Genomic DNA, 21,761 nt, shown 5'->3' on the forward strand with positions numbered 1-21,761 from the left:
TAGCAAACAAAGGAAGCTGCGTGGTGGTCACATACAAACTGGCACTCTGATACAGTCACACAAAACACACCTTTCCATCAGTCATTCTGAATAGGAACTGCTGAACCCTAACAATAAGACACACACACACCGAGACCCTGCATTGTGACCATGCTGCTTCTGAAAAGTCAATAAGCATCAGGGCACTGTTTCTGTGTCAAGACTATCAGGTTGTCCTGGCTGAGTGGTTAAGCCAATGGACTAGACATCCATTGAGGTTCCTGTGCAGGTTTGAATACGGCTGACAACAAAAGCTTATGATACTGTCTCATGGATGTTTATAGTTCCTCAAGACTCTTCCCGGGTAGTCTCCAATGTTGTTGTTTTCATCTAAGAGATATATTGTCAATGTTGTTATATTGTAGGAGTGCCACTTTAATAAACTTTTCTAAACGCGATGTTTTTTTTATTTTATAAAGTCTCAACTGAGCAGTATCCAATGTCTTTGTACTTTATTTTGTAAATACCCTCTGCCAAGAAGCTGATTCTCAACAGTCCTGTATTTACAGAGTAGAGAGACAAAGAACAACAAAGAAAAGCTCTCTGACTAAAAGCATGCTGAATTGGTCTAATTTTTAAGGACGCTACAGTGTCCTCCACTCATCCCCATCGGCTCTGTCTCAGTGTCGGGGAAAGCTTGCCCTGCAATTCTCACTCAGCCGCTTATGGAACGTAGAGCCATGTAAGCCAGGAGGAGCTGTGGGAATTGAAAAAGCCAGAGGGCACAGCTAGGAAAGTTCACACTAAATTCTCTCTTTTAATTCTAACAGAATGGAGAAAGCACAGTTCTGAGCCAAAGTCCAGTGACTTTGAGGGTCGTGTTTCACAGAAAATGGGTTTTCTATAGATTTGACAGGCCAGAGAGACACATAATGATGCAAACACAACTTGAGGGAGATAAACAGACCAAACCAGCATCAAAGGAAAAATGATGCGCTGTCGCTCTTTTTCCTCTGTCTCTCAAACACATATTTGAATTATGATGCGTCTCCATAAAGCAAGATCCAGAACCTCATTAACTGTGACCCCAGCTCTTGACCCCTGGGAGTAGCAGAGTAACAACGAGAGGAGAGTAGGCCTTATTCTTCTCATCAGCTCGGTAATCATCATCATATGGATTTCCTTCCTTTCATCATTCCTGCTCTTCACAAGTCCTTTCACCCACAGTCCCACATAGTCATAGTACCTTACATCAAGACAAGACTCCCTCTCCTGTCCATTGCCATGTCAACGGAACAACAGATTCCAATGGGCAGCATTCTCATGGACCATTAGGTGCTTGTTATGGGCAGGGGGCTCAGATGGCATTGTCATGGTTTCTCAGTTTTCTCAGATAAGAAAGTACCAATAGAAAAGGCAGGGAAGACAAAACCACTCTTGTACGGGAACCCTCTCAAGGCACAGGTATGGATGGACACATTTTATCATTGTAAAAAATACATAATTTGATGGCAATATGCAGAACACACACACAAGATCAGCATATTTCACAGATACCAATAACACTGATCCACCATGGTGAGGCAATGATATTGATCAGTATTGATCCCAATTTTGTATTGATGGATCAATCCTTCAACAGTCTCTCGTTTAACTGCTTGGATTATTAAAACACATAACAGATCATCTCTAAAGTTAAGGGATGACACCATAGAACTTTCAAAATGTACAGGTGAGATACGCTCTTCTGCACATACACATTTTGCAACACTTCAATCACAACCCTAGATAAGGAGGATCTACAGTATAGTAACTCAGCTTCCTCAATAATCACATAACAGGGGTTGGAACCTAAATTATTATTTCCCAGTCGTTTTGTTCTGAACATCATTTTTTTTAAATATATATTTTTCGTTCCACTGTTCTGACCAGCAAAATAAAGTTCTGAATCAGATCGAAACCCAAAAATGTACTGGTTCATATCATTATATTTCTGTTACTTTTTTAACCTGTGAAATCAACCGTTTTTTACATTTAGCTCATTCATTTAGTCCACCAATCAGTGCGGATAGAGCAGGCAAGTTAGTTGTTTACATGCGTCATGGACAGACAATTGTAGTCTATGGCGCAAGACGCGACTGAAATTCTGCGGGTGGGGAGAGAGCGAGAGAGGGTTGAGGAGGAGGCTTGAAGTGCTGGGCATCTTATGACATGCATTATATGAATTAGTTCCACAGAATTATACCGAGAAGGAGCGGCTTCTATGAAGGAACTTTGAATGTCGTTTGAGCTAGCTAGCTAGCTAACATGCCTGTGTGTGCAGTGTGGCACCAGAATTAAAAATCCTTCTTAGCTTTTTGTAGTTAATAAATCCAATGTGATTTATAGGCCTATAGTATCCTTAACTATCATTAAAAAAGTGAATCCATTCTTATATACAGTTGAAGTCTCAAGTTTACATACACCTTAGCCAAATACATTTAAACTCAGTTTTTCACAATTCCTGACATTTAATCAAATCAAATCTATTTATATAGCCCTTCGTACATCAGCTGATATCTCAAAGTGCTGTACAGAAACCCAGCCTAAAACCCCAAACAGCAAGCAATGCAGGTGTAGAAGCACGGTGGCTAGGAAAAACTCACTAGAAAGGCCAAAACCTAGGAAGAAACCTAGAGAGGAACCAGGCTATGTGGGGTGGCCAGTCCTCTTCTGGCTGTGCCGGGTGGAGATTATAACAGAACATGGCCAAGATGTTCAAATGTTCATAAATGACCAGCATGGTCCAATAATAATAAGGCAGAACAGTTGAAACTGGAGCAGCAGCACGGCCAGGTGGACTGGGGACAGCAAGGAGTCATCATGTCAGGTAGTCCTGAGGCATGGTCCTAGGGCTCAGGTCCTCCGAGAGAGAGAAAGAAAGAGAGAAAGAGAGAATTAGAGAGAGCACACTTAAATTCACACAGGACACCGAATAGGACAGGAGAAGTACTCCAGATAAAACAAACTGACGCTAGCCCCCGACACATAAACTACTGCAGCATAAATACTGGAGGCTGACTCATCTCATTATATAAATCTGCTAACTCTGGAGGGCGACAGGAAAACTTAAACACAAAACAGAATAAAACATATTCAAGCTTTATATTTAATCCTAGTAAACATTCCCTGTCTTAGGTCAGTTAGGGTCACCGCTTTATTTTAAGAATGTGAAATAATAGTAGAGAGTTGTTACTGAGAATGTTATTTCTTTCATCACATTCCAAGTGGGTCAGAAGTTTATATACACTCAATTAGTATTTGGCAGAATTGCCTTTAAATTGTTTAACTTGGTCAAATGTTTCGGGTAGCCTTCCACAAGCTTCCCACAATAAGTTTTTGGGCCCATTCCTTCTGACAGAGCTGGTGTAACGGAGTCAGTTTTGTAAGCCTCCTCGCTTGCACGCGCTTTTTCAGTTCTGCCCACAAATTGTCTATAGAATTGAGGTCAGGGCTTTGTGATGGCCACTCCAATACCTTGACTTTGTTGTCCTTAAGCCATTTTGCCACAACTTTGGAAGTATGCTTGGGTCATTGTCCATTTGTAAGACCCATTTGTGACCAAGCTTTAACTTTAACAAAGACTGATGTCTTGAGATGTTGCGTCAATATATCCACATAATTTTCCTACCTCATAATGTCTTCTATTTTGTGAAGTGCACCAGTCCCTCCTGCAGTAAAGTACCCCCACAACATGATGCTGCCACCCCCGCGCTTCACGGTTGGGATGTTCTTTGGCTTGCAAGCCTCCCCCTTTTTCCTCCAAACATAATGATGGTCATTATGGCCAAACAGTTCTATTTTTGCTTCATCAGACCAGAGGACATTTCTCCAAAAAGTAGAATCTTTGTCCCCATGTGCAGTTGCAAACTGAAGTCTGGCTTTTTTATGGCAGTTTTGGAGCAGTGGCTTCTTCCATGCTGTGCGGCCTTTCAGGTTATGTCGATATAGGACTTGGTTTACTGTGGATATTGATACTTTTGTACCTGTTTCCTAGAGCATCTTCACAAGGTCCTTTGCTGTTGTTCTGGGATTGATTTGCACTTTTCACACCAAAGTACGTTCATCTCTAGGAGACAGAATGCGTCACCTTCCTGAGCGGCATGATGGCTGCATGGTCCCATGGCGTTTATACTTCCGCACTATTGTTTGTACAGATGAACGTGGTACCTTCAGGCGTTTGGAATTTGCTCCCAAGGATGAACCAGACTTGTGAAGGTCTACAATTTTTTTCTGATGGCTTGGCTGATTTGTTTTGATTTTCCCATGATGTCAAGCAAAGAGGCACTGAGTTTGAGGGTAGGCCTTGAAATACATCCACAGGTACAAATGATGTCAATTAGCCTATCAGAAGCTTCTAAAGCCATTACATAATTTTCTGGCATTTCCCAAGCTGTTTAAAGGCACAGTCAACTTAGTGTATGTAAACTTCTGACCCACTGGAATTGTGATACAGTGAATTATAAGTGAAATAATCTGTCTGTATACAATTGATGGAACAATTGCTTGTGTCATGCACAAAGTAGATGTCATAACCGACTTGCCAAAACTATAGTTTGTTAACAAGAAATTTGTTGGTTGAAAAACTAGTTGTTTTAATGACTCCAACTTAAGTGTATGTAAACCTCCGACTTCAACTGTAGCGAATTAAAAAATCTCTCTCCCTATCTTCTGAATCAAGCTTGTAACATCAGTACAGTAGCCTATGCTTTGGAGGGGGGAGGGGCAGGTAGCCTAAACACGTACAGGAAAGGTTAAGATACCCAGCTTGCAGACAGACACTGGAATACATTTCTGAGGGACAGAGTGAGTGCTTTGCATAGGTGTTTTGTTGTAGGACTAGAAAAACAATACCTGGAATATTATTAACCATTTCCCATGCTTTTAAAATAACGGTTCTGTTTTCAAACAGTATGGATCACTTTCGTTCCAGGTTCCGTTTCTGTTTCTTGAAGAATTGTGTTATTTTCCGGTTTTCGGTTCTGTTTCCTGAACCGGTTCCAACCGCTGTTCAATAAACCAACAGATGGGATGATATCATTAATCTCACAGCTCCCCACCACACCATCATACCAGTTGACAGACCAGAAGGTGTATCTCTACGATAATGGTCACTACCAAACCAAGACATGCACGTTGACACTACTGTGATAAATTGTCAGTGATGAATGCTGCCCACCATTTGTGATTATCTTTGAAAACTGCAATTGATTAATTATTAGAGTGCTTTTGTGGTACCACAGCTACCCCCCGCTTCAACCCCCCCACCCATACACAAATAGAGCCCAACCGATATATCAGTTCACCAATATTATCTGCACCGATAACCATTACTCAATAAATAGGATGGAAAAAGGGAATCTCATGTTTATCTGAACACTTGAGGTCATTCTCATGATGTGTCATTATTGTCACAATGTACGAAAACAACATTTGAAGCATAATTATTGGACCATTTATTTTTTGGAGGACAATTTATGAAAATTCAGTGTGTAAAATGACACTTTAATTTCCCTGCTGTAAAACAGTATACTAACAGATATATCGGTATCGGTAAGTTTTGCCCCCAAAAATAATCGGTATCGGACCCAAAAAAGCATATCTGTCAGGCTTTAGCAGCAATGGCTACTTTTCTAAGAACTACAGGAAGTCTAACTCAAAACAACTGTAACTAATCAATATCAAAATGTCTAAATAGTGTGTGATGGAGGCAAACCACGCTGAGGCAATCTAACAAACAGCACCCAGCATCCATTTCACACTGAGCCCAGTCCTGTGCCCTGATGTGGGTCTGAATTGTGTGATGCAGAGAGAGAAGAGAGATCACAGGGCTTAAGGACCCTAGTCAAAAATAGTGCACTAGAGCCTCCCGAGTGGCACAGTTGTCTGAGACATTGCAGTGCTTGAGGCATCACTACAGACCCAGGTTTAATCCCAGGCTGTGTCACAGCTAGCTGCGACCGGGAGACCCATGAGAAGGCGCACAATTGGGCCAGTGTTGTTAGGGGAGGAGTTGCTGGCCTGGATTTCCATATCCAATTGAACTCTAGTAAGCTCAAAGCTAGTAAATTGACTTAGGTCGCCAGCTGGACAGTGTTTCCTCTGACACATTGGTTCTTCTGGGTTAAGCGAGCAGTGTGTCAAGATGCCGTGTGGCTTGGCAGGGTTGTGTTTCGAAGGACACATGGCTCGCGATCTTTGCCTCTCCCGAGTCCATAGGGGAGTTGCAGCAATGGGACAAGACTGTAACTACCAATTGGGGAGAAAGTAAAAAAATGTTGTTTAAATAGTACAGTACAACCAGTCACCAGTAAAAAGCAATGCCCTGTCCTGAGAGAGAGAGAGAATGAGAGAGAGAGAGCGAGTCTTACAGGTTGGCATATCAAAAGCCCAGACAACAAGACCATACCTGGCCATTTCTACTGCATCCTCTAGTCTCCAACAGGGCTAGCTACCACAGAGAGATAAGTTGCACTACTCTCAACTTCCTCTATGGTCTGTCAGTAATCTTTAATTTTCAACAGGACAAATTTCTATGGTCACACTATATCTGCAGCTCCTCTGTGTGATAAGGCAAATCACCATGCTCCGTTTCTAACTCCGTCAGAAATAAGTCATACTCATTACATGCTCCATTTTCAAGGCTTTACCGCACAACGCTTCCTGGTGTATGTGCAGCAAGGCCAGGACCAGGGTTGGAGTCAGTTTTATGACAGCAAATAGTTCAATTAAACAACAGTCAGAGCCAGGCTCTCTCTTAATTCAATTCAAGAGGCTTTATTGGAGTGGGAAACATTGCTAAAGCAAGTGAAATAGATAAAACATGACCTTTGCACAGTAATATATCTGCAGCTCTAAGTTATACGTTACATTGCTAAAGCAAGTGAAATAGATAAAACATGAACAGTAATCGTTACACTCAGAAAAGTTCCAAAAGAATAAAGACATTTCAAATGACATATTATGTTCATATACAGTGTTGTAACGATCTCTCTCTCTCAATTTCCATTCAATTCTCTCTCCCTTTCTCTCTCTCTCGCTCTGCCACTCCCTCTCCCTCTCTCTCTCCTTCTCGCTCTCTTTTTCCTTCTCTCCCCCTCTAACTGTTAGCAGGAGATTGGATCTGCTGTTATGTTCACACAGCAGCTGCTGACTGACTACTCCTGCTATAATCACGACTACTGCTGCACAGCTCTCTGGCTGAGGATTCTATTAACACTACGCACTCTGAGGTGAGAGGTCAGAGGTCTCAGAGGTCTCAAAGCCTGCTCAGAGTAATACTGAACATGGGGTGATAAAGGGGAAACTTACTTTCCGGTTAGCGGAACTGTACAGGGAGGGTACACCTGTATGTAGTCTCTCATGACTCTCATTTTGAAATCGAGTAAATGGCCAACAGCACATGAGTTCTGGGTGCCGAGAGGAACCTGTTACTATTTGAGTGTACAGTGTACTGCTTGAGTGTACAGTGTAGATGCCCTTAATGTGAGGTAATGGGCTGTGGCCTGAGATGGATGTGTGTATTGTGGAGTGAACCATTTATATTCCCTACTACCATCAGGTGACAACTACACCCGGCCATCATTCTGCTGGGCGATTCCACAGCAGCGGAAAATATTCTGGGTATCTGAGATTGTTTTGGTAATTCTCACATAGGAACTTCATTTTTATCACAAACCATGTTTAGAAAATCATGATGAAAGTGGCCATTTTAGGCCCCTTTTAGACCTACAGTAAACATGCCTCCTGGAAGACCCTATAATCTGTGAACCGTACAGAACACAGACAACATCTCGGTGTGCAGTAAAATATGGAGTATGTCTATATTCTGAAATAAAAATGTTCACATGAATTTATTCAACATGAAAAATATTAATATAAATATTTTAAAAAACAATGCTTTTTTATTTTGACATAGAGGATAGTATAAGGAGTATAATGACACCAAGATGTTGTCTGTATCATGTACGGTTCACAGATCATAGGGTCTTACTGGAGGGCATGCATACTGTAGGTCTAAAAGGCGCCTGAAATGGCCACTTTCATCATCATTTTCAAAAACAAATTGTGATACAAATGTAAAAAGCATTTCAAACACAATTTCCCCCAATGAAGTTTTTTTTGTGAGAATTGCCAGAACAATCTGATATCCAAAATATATTCCGCTCCTGCTGGCATGGAATCACCCTGCTTCTGTTACACACAACTATGTTACATTCCCGCTGAAAACACAAGGTGCTTCTCTTGAACTAGTGTACCAGAATGTGTTTTCATTGATTCTTTTTCATTTTGTGCCAGGGTTATTCAAACTCAAACTACATATGATATGCTGGAATTGTAGGGTTTGCTTGCCTGCACACTCCTGCACTAGCTGCCACTCCACCATAACACATTATTCTGATAGGAACAGAGGAGTAAACACTCTAACCAGCCATAGTCTCTGCAAAGAGCACCTTACTTTATTGCAGGAAACAGACATAAGGGTAGCTAGCCTATTATTATCTCCATCACTGCTATCTGGTGCACAGGATACTGTCATTACACACTCGAGGTAGGAGTAGCACAGCAGCATTAGCGGAGAGACGACAAACAAAAGCAACCCACAGAGATCGATCACAAAGAGCTATGTGTCTATAATCCTCAGTGCCTATTCTGTGAGATCAAGGGGCCAGACCCTTTTAGTGGGGTCGTAGCAGGGTTATAATATATAAATATATGCAAGATGGTTTTACCCAATGCAAGTAACAGTCATGCGTGCATACTGTACATTTCACGTAAGGGTGGTCCCGGGAATCGAACCTACTATCCTGGCATTGCAAGAACCATGCTCTACCACAGGGTTCCCCAACTGGCAGCATGCAGGCCAGTGTTTTATTTGCCCCCCCCCCCCCCCAAGTTTTCTGAAAAAAAAAAAAAAGTGTTTTATTTGTATTATATATTTTTTGGGACATTAGAGACTGTAAAAACAGGAGCAAATCAGATCCAAGTGGTTTTAATTGAGGAAATCTGTTTCAAAGTATTCCCACACATTATAGAGAGATATATGTGATCATATACAAATGTAAGCAAGGTTTGAAATTCTATTTTAGCCAAATATTATATCTGTTTGTGCTTCTTGCGGTCAAAACAAATTATTTGAAATTATGTTCCGGCCACCTGACCATCCCCTCAAGTAAAAATCGGTTGATGATCCCTGCTCTACCAACTGAGCTACAGAGGGCTATCTGACTGTTCATTACACTATCTTTCTTGTCTCAATGGACTTTAGGTGTAGCCGCAGGAAGTAATTTGGGCCTGGGAGTGCTGTACATTTTTTCCTCCAACGGGGTGGGGACTAATCTTTTTGCCCTCGCTGGTGCTGCAGACGATACATCGTCCACTAATAGAGGACTATTAAAGGCCCAGTTAACTACTAAATAAAACTATTAATATATATTTTTTTTATTAAGAATTTTCTACTTGATACCTGAAGACAAGGGTTTGACGAGTCTTCAACCATTGAACCTATGGCTTGCATGTATTTGATTTCATAATTGATTCAGGGAGTGTGTAACCCTAGCCATAATGTTACGACTATATTTACTGACATGCTCCCCTCCATTTAGCTAATGATTGTTCTTTTTTTTATTCAAAGCTTACCTTTCAGTCCTCCAAAAGATGTAGGCTTCCGAGATCTGATGGACGGGCACGCCCTCTAGCGGGTTTTTGAAGATCTGTTAAATGTGGCATTTTTTATTAATGGCCTATATTAATGGTAAAACAAAAAACGCATGCATTCTAGAGTTATCAAACATTTTACCAAAACACATGAATGTTATGATAATAATACTCTACCTATCTGATGCTAATAGGCTGTATATAGCGAATTAATCGGTCTTACAAGTGAGGCCTAGTACTGAAGACATATTGGTCAATAACGTCAAAAAGGTAGCCTAACAGTAAACTATAAACCTAATTATTTATCACCTCTGAAGGGCCCGTGGGTTCGATGAGAGTCTGGTTACAACGAAGTTCATTTCTATAGTTTAATCAGACTCCAAGTGGTTAGCCTGGCTGATGTCACATAATAAAGTCTCAGATATAAACCACATCTCTGATTATAAACTTTTTTAAAATTATTACAAAATGTATTTTTTACAGGTTAAATCTTGTGCATGTCTATAAACCCTGTATACATAAACTAGGCCTATTTCTTAGCCGGTTACAAACAAAGTATTTCAGCAAGCAGACCATACATTCTTGCGCGCGCGAAACCGTAATCATTTGCTCATGCACGGCACTGCTAATTTGAGTTCACTCTTGCAAAGTTAGGCGAACTTCCATCACTACTCACTCACCGGCTGCCTGCTCAGTGCTGAGCCGTTCACGTATGGCCTGTGCGCGTTCCCGTTTTGGAGAGGTCGGTGCCATCTCCGCTCGCCTTGAGGAAAAGGTGCTTTGTTTCTCAAAGCTATAATTCAAGAAAACGGACAAAATGTATAGGTAAGTCTATTATTCTCCAACTCATTTATGATAGGTGTGTTTAGTTTACTTTCCGTATTCAGAATAGGATGATGCAAGTGTGAATTATATTAGGTTGGGGGGAATTAATTGAATTAATTGTATTACTCTATGAAATTGAACTGTTCCTTGAGGAACAATAACGATTTGGGGGGTTATTTGGGGTTCACTAACAATTCTGCAAATATTGCAAATGCAGTTCTGATATGTAGGAAGTTAACCACAACACAACTGGGAAACTGTAACTCTGACTAGTGAATAGAAATATCTATTTATCATTATGTATGTATTCATTTCAAACATGTATTATTTCAAAGATTGGGGATGATGAGATGAGGCTCTGTTGCTTTTTTTTTGCAGAACATTGTTCCATGAATGATCTGTAGTTGCAAATTCAACTCGATTCAGGTAAATCTTTGTTTTTAAAGAGCTTGGTCTCACATTGCAGATATTCCTCAAATGACTGGATGCACCCCTTTCTCACTATTCCATCATCAACATTGCTGCTGTAGTGAATTTGGGGGTGTGGGAACTGCAATCTGGAACAGAATGTGGCCCTTTGTGAGGGAGCACAGAGGTGTTTACATTAAGCCTACAAAATGTCTCCAGGCTCTAGTCTACTGTGTCTCACTACATAAGAATCAAAGATGGTGACCACAGAATATTCTTTGGTCAGATGGTTGAAGGATGTATTAAATTGAAGTACTACAATGTTACGCATGGCACACTATAGGCTGGTAGGGCTGGTCGGGTTAATGAATAGTGGATCTGGCCAAAATTACAGAATAAAACAGTTATCTGTCTATCAAATCATCTTTTTGCAATGGAAACGTGTGGAGAAACCAGTCAAAACTCCACCCTGAGTGAGGGCCTCTGAAACCAGAGGCCTTTGAACAGAAAAGGAGTCCAAAAGGATTGATTGAAAGAGAGCGGCGAAAGAACTGTATGATACAGCCAGTGTGCTGCAAATTAATCTGCTTAAAGAATTACAACATTCCAAAGCAGAATCTCATATAATCATCTGGATCAAAATGCTGGTTGGGAATGTTATAATTCGGTAATTCCGTTGCCCATAGTGACTGCACAAAAGCTGTGTTTCAATGGTGTCTCTCCACCGTATGAGTGCCAACTCACTACAAAGCTATTATGCTGTACCATAAGTAAATTTGTCTTTCTGCTCATGGCCTCTTATAGTAGTAGTGAGACTCACACGCACACATTAGGCTCCCAGGTAGGGCAAGGCTAGGTTAATGAGTGACTACACTAGGCAGAGGACAGGTACTGTATTTTGTGTAGTCTTTGTTTGACACATCCTGTGTGAAAACTACTCACTGTGGTAAGACCATCAGAAGTACATTCCAGGTTCGCACAACTAGGACCCGAGAACCCCAAAAGGGTAAGAGGGTAGACAATGGATATAGTTTCTTTTGAAAGGATATGGGTTTATTTTTGCTGTGTGTACATTTGGATCCTGAACAGCGAGTCATAAAGTACGTCCGATACCAAAAACACAACACTCACAGTACACCGTAAACAGCTCACATGACTCTGATTAAAAGCTTTCGAGAAACTCTGGTTTTGGATCTGAAATAGGTTATAAAGCATTCACATCAGTTGACGTGGGTTTCTTGTAGGATGTGGACGCACCGGAAGAAAAAAAACATGCAATGATAAGTTCATCTCTTCCTATAATGTCTGATTATATTATTTTAGGTTGAGATTCAGATGTTATGATCAACTAACTGTGTTGTATTCATGGACAGTATGTACTCTGCTACAGTAAACGAAGCAAACACAAAGGGCTTGTCCGCTGATAGCTTTCAATGAGTTCAGATAAAGTTCTGAGTTTTGTTTGTTTTGGAGGTGTTTCATATTTAGTAGCCACGTCACAGGGCATGTTCTCTGTGGTTTGTGAAGTAGGCTATATCTAACTACGTAGTTGCACATGGTCGAAATGGAAGTTGAAGTATGTCGTTTTCAGATGGCTTCTCAGCTAAAGCGTCTTTAAGATGTAACCATACGTCTAGAAATCAACTATTTGTAACTACTAAACTACCAACCACTAATGACCAACTCCTCCACAGATGAGCGACCAGCCATAATCACCAAGCCCAGACAACCAGAACCCTGGTCAGAAACACCTTTCTCTCCCCCTGTTGCCGACTGCCGACGCCCTGGGACCCGTCGTCGCCATGGAGACGGTGGTGATCGTGGCCATTGGGGTGCTGGCCACCATCTTCCTGGCCTCCTTCATTGCCCTGGTGGTGGTGTGTCGACACCGCTACTGCCACCCCCACCACCTGCTGCACCACTTCAACTCCAAGTCAGTGCCTAGTATACCTACTAGCTACATACAATACATCTGGGAGGGGGAGGGAGGGAACAGTGGCATCTTAGGTCGTCAGGGTTAGGGCCTTACTCCTAGCCGTGCCTAGTATGCCTAGCTAGCTTCATCTGGGAGGGGGAGGGAGGGGACAGTGGCATCTTGGGTCGTCAGGGTTAGGGCCTTACTCCTAGCCGTGCCTAGTATGCCTAGCAAGCTTCATCTGGGAGGGGGAGGGGACAGTGGCATTTTGGGTGGTTATGGGTAGTGCCCTGAGTTTGTCCAGACAAGGAAAACTCTTGGCCCTATTGATGGGGTTTGTGGCCTAGGCCCTACAATGCATTAGGTGGTGGTAAGGGGTCCTGGATATAGCTGATTCAACTGTATCCCACTCTTACCCAGGCCCAATGGACTGACCTGCTGGTTTGAAGCTATAAGTCTATGGATTGAACAGAGCGACTTCACAGCACGAAGGTCAAAACGATACACAAGATTAATACTAAGTCAACATACAGGGGCAAAGTTCTAGAGCCAGTAATATTTCTCTGTCTCACTCTCTCGCTCGCGTTACCTCTCTTTCATACACACACACACACACGCTTCTATTCAGAATACATACCCTCCCTCTCACACACCTACTCAGTACACATTCCCTCCCTTTCTCTCTCACACACACACTCGCTCTCTCTTCCCTTCATCAGAACTTCTCTCCTTCCCCACAGACCCAGTGTTGACCTGATCGGTGCCATGGAGACCCAGAGTGAGCCGTCTGAGCTGGAGCTGGACGACGTGGTCATCACCAACCCTCACATCGAGGCCATCCTGGAGAACGAGGACTGGATCGAGGACGCCTCGTATGTCTGCCATGTGACACTGACATGTGCCAGGAGTAGATCAGGCCAGCTGTTGTAGCTATTCGTATATATAGCCTTCCGTGGTTACGAGAGTAATAACTTTAACATGAGCGTAACATCATCAAGTTCAAATAAGTGATAGATCTCTGACATGATCATACAAACAAAATGAACCCTTATTTACAGCTTTTCTCTCTTTCTCTAACAGTGGATTGGTTTCACATTGTATCTCCATCTTAAAGGTAATGTCTATGTGCTGTACACCCTGCACGAATACATCGTTTTCATTACGATCTAACTCAAGGATATTTACACACTCTCTCCATTGGCAGATCTGCCACACCCTGACTGAAAAGCTGGTTGCCATGACAATGGGCTCAGGCGCTAAGGTGAAAGCTCCAGCCAGCCTCAGTGACATCATCACTGTGGCTAAACGCATCAGTCCGAGGTAACTGTCAGGTTATACAGTGCTATCACATAACCCTTAAATTATCTGACCGTGCTTCGTCCTTCATCACCTCCCATCATCCCGTGTGTGTCTGTAGGGTGGATGACGTTGTGCGGTCAATGTACCCTCCCCTGGACCCCATACTTCTTGATGCCAGGTACCTAATGAAGTTTGCTTTTGTTAGATGACATCATTTATAATGGTTTGAGGGGACAAAGATAGCTGGGACAATATAGACCATAGTTCTGCTGATGGAACTCATATGATTAAGAAGTCTCTGATGGAGAAATTCTAAATGTCCTTTGTCTATTTTGTCCCCTCAGGGCCACCGCCCTCCTCCTGTCAGTCAGTCACCTGGTGCTGGTGACACGCAACGCCTGTCACATGTCTGGCAGCATGGACTGGATCGACCAATCACTGCACGCCGCTGAGGATCACATGGTGGTGCTGCGGGAGGCGGCGCTAGCGTCTGAACCAGAACGGAGTCTACCTGGAATAGACGTGCAGAGAGAGCAGGCTATCTAGAACACGCAGACATGTACATACACACATGCACGCACACATTCACATAGGCAAGCAGGCACATACACTCCTACACTCATACAAATAGACACATTAATGCACATCTCGGGCACATTCTCACGCATACACAATGCTTGATAAACACACAATTAAAAAAACTCAACACATTCCCAAAACACACATTCCCAATGATCTTTCTCACTGTTGTTCTGTGCTGATTTACATACAGATGGGTTGCTAGATAATAGAATAGAGCTGGTTTTAGAAAAGGATGGGTTGCCAGATCCTTGTGCTATTTTGCTCTTGATCCTTTCACTTTTACCATGTTTCTGGTTTTGTATATAGTTATGTATAACCATAATGTATGTTATGATTAGGATTTATATAGATTTTATGTTACACTCTCAGACTCAGATTGTATTGTAAGTGGAGAGCTCACTGAGACAGGCTTGTGTGTAGTTGTTGTCATGGACGACTGCCCCCTTGACATTCCTTCCTGGGTGTCTTCCATCTCCCAGCGGTGAGCTATAATCCACCCCGTTAGGAGTGCACAGTCACATGGAAGCTTACATTTAGTCAGACTAATCCATGTGGGGGAAAACCCTGGACACCCAATAGGACCAAAGGCCTGGGAAATACATGCACACCTACTCAGAGCAATACACTCTTACTTAGAGCAATACACTCTTACTCAGAGCAATACACTCTTACTCAGAGCAATACACTCTTACTCAGAGCAATACACTGCTACTCAGAGCAATACACTGCTACTCAGATCAATACACTGCTACTCAGATCAATACACTGCTACTCAGATCAATACACTACTACTCAGAGCAATACACTCTTACTTAGAGAAATACACTCTTACTGAGAGCAATGCACTGCTACTCAGAGCAATACACTGCTACTCAGAGCAATACACTCTTACTCAGAGCAATACACTCTTACTCAGATCAATACACTCTTACTCAGATCAATACACTCTTACTTAGAGAAATACACTGCTACTCAGATCAATACACTACTACTCAGAGCAATACACTGCTACTCAGATCAATACACTACTACTCAGAGCAATACACTGCTACTCAGAGCAATACACTGCTACTCAGAGCAATACACTCTTATTTAGAGAAATATACTCTTAGAGCAATACACTGCTACTCAGATCAATACACTGCTACTCAGATCAATACACTACTACTCAGAGCAATATACTCTTATTTAGAGCAATACACTGCTACTCAGAGCAATACACTGCTACTCAGAGCAATACACTGCTACTCAGAGCAATACACTGCTACTCAGAGCAATACACTGCTACTCAGAGCAATACACTCTTAGAGCAATATACTGATACTTAGAGCAATACACTGCTACATAGAGCAATACATTGCTACTCAGAGCAATACACTGATACTCAGAGCAATACACTGCTACTCAGAGCAATACACTCTTACTCAGATCAATACACTCTTACTCAGAGCAATACACTCTTACTCAGAGCAATACACTCTTACTCAGAGCAATACACTCTTACTCAGAGCAATACACTCTTACTCAGAGCAATACACTCTTACTCAGAGCAATACACTCTTACTCAGAGCAATACACTCTTACTCAGAGCAATACACTCTTACTCAGAGCAATACACTCTTACTCAGAGCAATACACTCTTACTCAGAGCAATACACTCTTACTCAGATCAATACACTCTTACTCAGAGCAATACACTCTTACTCAGATCAATACACTCTTACTCAGATCAATACACTCTTACTCAGATCAATACACTCTTACTTAGAGAAATACACTCTTACTTAGAGCAGTACACTACTACTCAGAGAAATACACTGCTACTCAGATCAATACACTACTACTCAGAGCAATATACTCTTAGAGCAATACACTGCTACTCAGAGCAATACACTGCTACTCAGAGCAATACACTGCTACTCAGAGCAATACACTGCTACTCAGAGCAATACACTGCTACTCAGAGCAATACACTGCTACTCAGAGCAATACACTGCTACTCAGAGCAATACACTCTTAGAGCAATATACTGATACTTAGAGCAATACACTGCTACTTAGAGCAATACACTGCTACATAGAGCAATACACTCTTACTGAGAGCAATGCACTGCTACTCAGAGCAATACACTGCTACTCAGAGCAATACACTGCTACTCAGAGCAATACACTCTTACTCAGATCAATACACTCTTACTCAGATCAATACACTCTTACTCAGATCAATACACTCTTACTCAGAGCAATACACTCTTACTTAGAGAAATACACTACTACTCAGAGAAATATACTGCTACTCAGAGAAATACACTGCTACTCAGATCAATACACTCTTACTCAGATCAATACACTACTACTCAGAGCAATACACTGCTACTCAGAGCAATACACTCTTATTTAGAGAAATATACTCTTAGAGCAATACACTCTTACTTAGAGCAATACACTGCTACTCAGATCAATACACTACTACTCAGAGCAATATACTCTTATTTAGAGAAATACACTCTTAGAGCAATACACTGCTACTCAGAGCAATACACTGCTACTCAGAGCAATACACTGCTACTCAGAGCAATACACTGCTACTCAGAGCAATACACTGCTACTCAGAGCAATACACTGCTACTCAGAGCAATACACTGCTACTCAGAGCAATACACTCTTAGAGCAATATACTGCAACATAGAGCAATACACTGCTACATAGAGCAATACACTGCTACATAGAGCAATACACTGATACTCAGATCAATACACTGCTACTCAGAGCAATACACTGCTACTCAGAGCAATACACTCTTACTCAGAGCAATACACTCTTACTCAGAGCAATACACTCTCTCAGAGCAATACACTCTCTCAGAGCAATACACTCTTACTCAGAGCAATACACTCTTACTCAGATCAATACACTCTTACTCAGATCAATACACTCTTACTCAGATCAATGCACTCTTACTTAGAGAAATACACTCTTACTTAGAGAAATATACTGCTACTCAGAGCAATACACTCTTACTCAGAGCAATACACTCTCAGAGCAATACACTCTTACTCAGAGCAATACACTCTTACTCAGATCAATACACTCTTACTCAGATCAATACACTCTTACTCAGATCAATACACTCTTACTCAGATCAATACACTCTTACTCAGATCAATGCACTCTTACTTAGAGAAATACACTCTTACTTAGAGAAATATACTGCTACATAGAGCAATACACTGATACTCAGATCAATACACTGCTACTCAGAGCAATACACTCTTACTCAGAGCAATACACTCTTACTTAGAGAAATACACTACTACTCAGAGAAATACACTGCTACTCAGATCAATACACTACTACTCAGAGCAATACACTGCTACTCAGAGCAATACACTCTTATTTAGAGAAATATACTCTTAGAGCAATACACTCTTACTTAGAGCAATACACTGCTACTCAGATCAATACACTACTACTCAGAGCAATATACTCTTATTTAGAGAAATACACTCTTAGAGCAATACACTGCTACTCAGAGCAATACACTGCTACTCAGAGCAATACACTGCTACTCAGAGCAATACACTGCTACTCAGAGCAATACACTGCTACTCAGAGCAATACACTGCTACTCAGAGCAATACACTGCTACTCAGAGCAATACACTGCTACTCAGAGCAATACACTCTTAGAGCAATATACTGCTACATAGAGCAATACACTGCTACATAGAGCAATACACTGATACTCAGATCAATACACTCTTATTTAGAGACATATACTCTTAGAGCAATACACTCTTACTTAGAGCAATACACTGCTACTCAGATCAATACACTACTACTCAGAGCAATATACTCTTATTTAGAGAAATACACTCTTAGAGCAATACACTGCTACTCAGAGCAATACACTGCTACTCAGAGCAATACACTGCTACTCAGAGCAATACACTGCTACTCAGAGCAATACACTGCTACTCAGAGCAATACACTGCTACTCAGAGCAATACACTGCTACTCAGAGCAATACACTGCTACTCAGAGCAATACACTGCTACTCAGAGCAATACACTCTTAGAGCAATATACTGCTACATAGAGCAATACACTGCTACATAGAGCAATACACTGCTACTCAGAGCAATACACTGCTACTCAGAGCAATACACTGCTACTTAGAGCAATACACTCTTACTTAGAGCAATACACTGATACTCAGAGCAATACACTGATACTTAGAGCAATACACTGATACTCAGAGCAATACACTCTTACTTAGAGCAATACACTGATACTCAGAGCAATACACTCTTACTCAGAGCAATACACTGCTACTCAGATCAATACACTCTTACTCAGATCAATACACTGCTACTTAGAACCCGGAGTCAAATAATTCAAGCTCTGAAATTCAGCCTAAGAGAAGACTGCCAGTATAACTGCAGCCTACATCAGATAAGCAGAGCTGTGATGGAATGATATTGATTGAGATGAAACATGAAAAAAGTGGCCACTCCCTTTATTTTCCTGGTTCCCGTCGTTTTATTACAATTGATTGCTTTTGTATGTAAGCTCTCCTGTGTTTTCTCCTCCCCACCCACCGTTCGTTAGTGATGTTTCCTTATCTCCTGCCCTTTTCACCTTTCTCTTTTTTTTCCCCCTTCATTGATTTGTACAGGTAAATTAAAGTTTCATAGGAAAATGTGTAATGCTGTTTCTTCTTCTTTTTAGTTAACATTTCTGAGGGAATCCACAGTCCGTAAGAAAACCACACACTCATGTAAACTCTAGGAATAAGAAAATGGATCCAGTTGATTGATTGGGGAGAAGGATGGTTGTCCTGCTGTTTGACGGTATAGGCAGTCTTGTCTCTCTGCAAGCGAGAGCGATTGGCTGAGAACGAATAAGGCCCTAAAGCACCATACTTAAAGAAGACACACAGATACAACTTAAATACAAGAACTAGATACTAAGATACTAAGAAAACACTGTACACGATTTGTCATCACCCGAACGGGAAATATCATTCTCTTAAAAATAGAAAATACAAAAACATTTTCTCCTCGGGATATGTTGACATAAATAAAATGGTATCTTTTTGTGTTTGTTTAGGTTTTCAATAGAGTCCTTTGCTTTTTTTCAGGCTGACTTGTTTCCAGTTTGGGAGGGAGTCATATTCATCTCTCTTCATCTTCAAAATAGTCTGAAACATATAAACAAACAGACATTACTTCAGATACTGTAGGATACTGGAGAAAAGCAAGCACTCACTGGTCTTAGGGATGAACGTTTTGTGAAATATTTACATAGAAACCTACATACTTCACATTGTTTTTATCATCTTGAGACTACCACAAGAAGATGTTTCAATTGGCCACACCATTAAGACGTTAGTGGTGCGCCCTAGTGGCTGTCAGGTGTAGCTGCACTCTGTTTTATATAACGTCATAATACTGTACAAAACATGCAGCAGACGAATGTATCCAAAGTGTGCATACATAGTTCGTGCATACACTTTCATATGAGTGGCCCCAGTGGGAATCAAACCCATTATCGTGACGTTGCAAGGGTCATGCTCTACCAACTGAGCCACGCAGGACAAGCGTGTTTGTGTGTCAACCTGGAAGTCGTGGTCGGAGAGGTATATCTCCAGGCGCTGGGGGTCCACTCCCTCGGGAAGAGGGGTCTGCAGCAGCTCCTCTAGGGGGTACTGGGTCTTACTGAGCTGGGCCAGGGCGTCCTGCACCAAGGTCAGCTTGACCCGCCCGGCCTCCCCCTGGACAACAGCATTCACAAGTCAGCATATCTAAATCTAAAACATACCTGACTTTGAAAGACAAAGACTGTGGTGTTGCTATGACACAACAGTCTTTACCCAACCAGATAATACTGAACTGTGCTTTCTGCTGTTGTGAAGTTATCACAGATGATGCTACTGATGCGTACAGATGCTATTTTTGATAATGAAAATTATTATGAGGAGGAGGACGAATTAGTCCTCTTTTCCTGTACCTGTGTGGTGGGTGTGGGTCTCTTCTCCCAGCGAGGGAAAACGTTGGTGAAGGTGAGGGGTTCTACTCCGTCCTGGATGAGGTAGGCCTGAAGGGGGCGCCTCGGGTTCCTCTCTGAAACACCGCCAACACACCCCAAACCGTCAGAGAACCACAGAGCAACTTAACCCCTAACTACAGCATATCCCCGACACACTCCATCTAAACAACTCAGATTAAAATGTGGACCTCGAAGTCAGTTCCACTGCTTTTTTAACTTGTTCTTCCCCTCTAATCAAGGACTGATTTGGACCTAGGACACCAGGTGGGTGTAATTACCAGCAGTACTCTGGACCTCATAGGGTACCCCAGATCTAAACAATCAAGGTTTTTTACATGATGTATCTAGCATTGAATGGAATAGATGGAATTCATCCCTGATGTTGAACTAGCCGTTTCTTACTTCCACAACGCATTCCAGGATGTATGCAATAGGCATGCCCCTTTAAAAAAAAATCAAGATTAAGGGCAGAGAGAACCCTTGGTTTACAAAAGAACTTACAAAAATCATAAGGGAACTAAATGCTATGTGGGCTAAAGAAAAAAGGGACTGGTTTGGCAGATGATTGGATGACTTTTAAACGTCTTCGAAATATGGGTGTGGCTATGATCCATAAATTGAAAGCAGACCACTACCTGAAATCTACTTCACATAATTTAAATTATCCATCCAAATTCTGAAAAGGAGTGAAAGGTTTGGAGTGCAAAAAAGATACACAGCTTCCCAAACAATTGTTGGTAGGCACACAGATTGTAACTGAGAGAAACTCCATTCTGAAAGCCTTGAATCTGCATTTTTTTAGATGCAGGCAGTTTATTTGAAAAGGTCAAAGGTATAATTGAGCCCTATGAGTTTACCTGACACCTCTGTGCACTCCTTCACCAGGTTCTCCTTTTCATCCTTCTCTGTTTCAGAAGTGTGTAAAACCTTGAAAGAAATTGATGGAAAAAATCCCCCGACCCTGATGAACTAGACCCCCGCTTCCTGCACATATCTGCAGACATCATTG

At 41.7% G+C, this 21,761-nt stretch overlaps 2 protein-coding genes across 29 annotated transcripts in view; one reads left to right on the forward strand and one right to left on the reverse strand.

The window, feature by feature from the left end:
- Positions 1 to 10,396: 10,396 nt before the first annotated feature.
- Positions 10,397 to 17,455, forward strand: LOC139422192 (transmembrane protein 98-like). Of its 4 annotated transcripts, XM_071173354.1 has the most exons (9): positions 10,401 to 10,500; positions 10,879 to 10,926; positions 12,603 to 12,841; positions 13,244 to 13,315; positions 13,564 to 13,695; positions 13,904 to 13,937; positions 14,028 to 14,143; positions 14,241 to 14,300; positions 14,467 to 17,455. In XM_071173354.1, exons 3-9 carry the CDS (start codon positions 12,711 to 12,713, stop codon positions 14,666 to 14,668), a joined length of 747 nt encoding a protein of 248 aa, XP_071029455.1. In that variant the 5' UTR covers positions 10,401 to 10,500; positions 10,879 to 10,926; positions 12,603 to 12,710; the 3' UTR covers positions 14,669 to 17,455. The 4 variants fall into 4 exon arrangements, with proteins under 4 accessions (XP_071029458.1, XP_071029455.1, XP_071029457.1 ...); XM_071173357.1 differs by lacking the exon at positions 13,244 to 13,315 and having other exon boundaries at positions 10,397 to 10,500; positions 14,467 to 14,823; XM_071173356.1 differs by lacking the exons at positions 10,401 to 10,500; positions 10,879 to 10,926 and adding an exon at positions 11,855 to 11,914 and having other exon boundaries at positions 14,467 to 14,762.
- A 1,744-nt stretch (positions 17,456 to 19,199) lies between these two features.
- LOC139421124 (supervillin-like) overlaps positions 19,200 to 21,761 on the reverse strand; it is a 34,613-nt gene continuing 32,051 nt past the window's right edge. For 13 of the 25 annotated variants that reach the window (XM_071171707.1, XM_071171705.1, XM_071171709.1 and 10 more), the window contains 3 exons: positions 20,714 to 20,826; positions 20,322 to 20,477; positions 19,204 to 19,904 (listed from right to left, as the gene is read on the reverse strand). In XM_071171707.1, the coding sequence (XP_071027808.1) occupies positions 19,818 to 19,904; positions 20,322 to 20,477; positions 20,714 to 20,826 (356 nt within the window). In that variant the 3' untranslated portion in view covers positions 19,204 to 19,817. Of the gene's footprint in view, positions 19,905 to 20,321; positions 20,478 to 20,713; positions 20,827 to 21,761 lie in introns of all 25 variants that reach the window. The other 12 variants (XM_071171711.1, XM_071171703.1, XM_071171708.1 and 9 more) reach the window with 1 other exon arrangement.

This window comes from Oncorhynchus clarkii, chromosome 12 (genome assembly GCF_045791955.1).
Source record: "Oncorhynchus clarkii lewisi isolate Uvic-CL-2024 chromosome 12, UVic_Ocla_1.0, whole genome shotgun sequence".
Classification (NCBI taxonomy): Eukaryota; Metazoa; Chordata; class Actinopteri; order Salmoniformes; family Salmonidae; genus Oncorhynchus; species Oncorhynchus clarkii.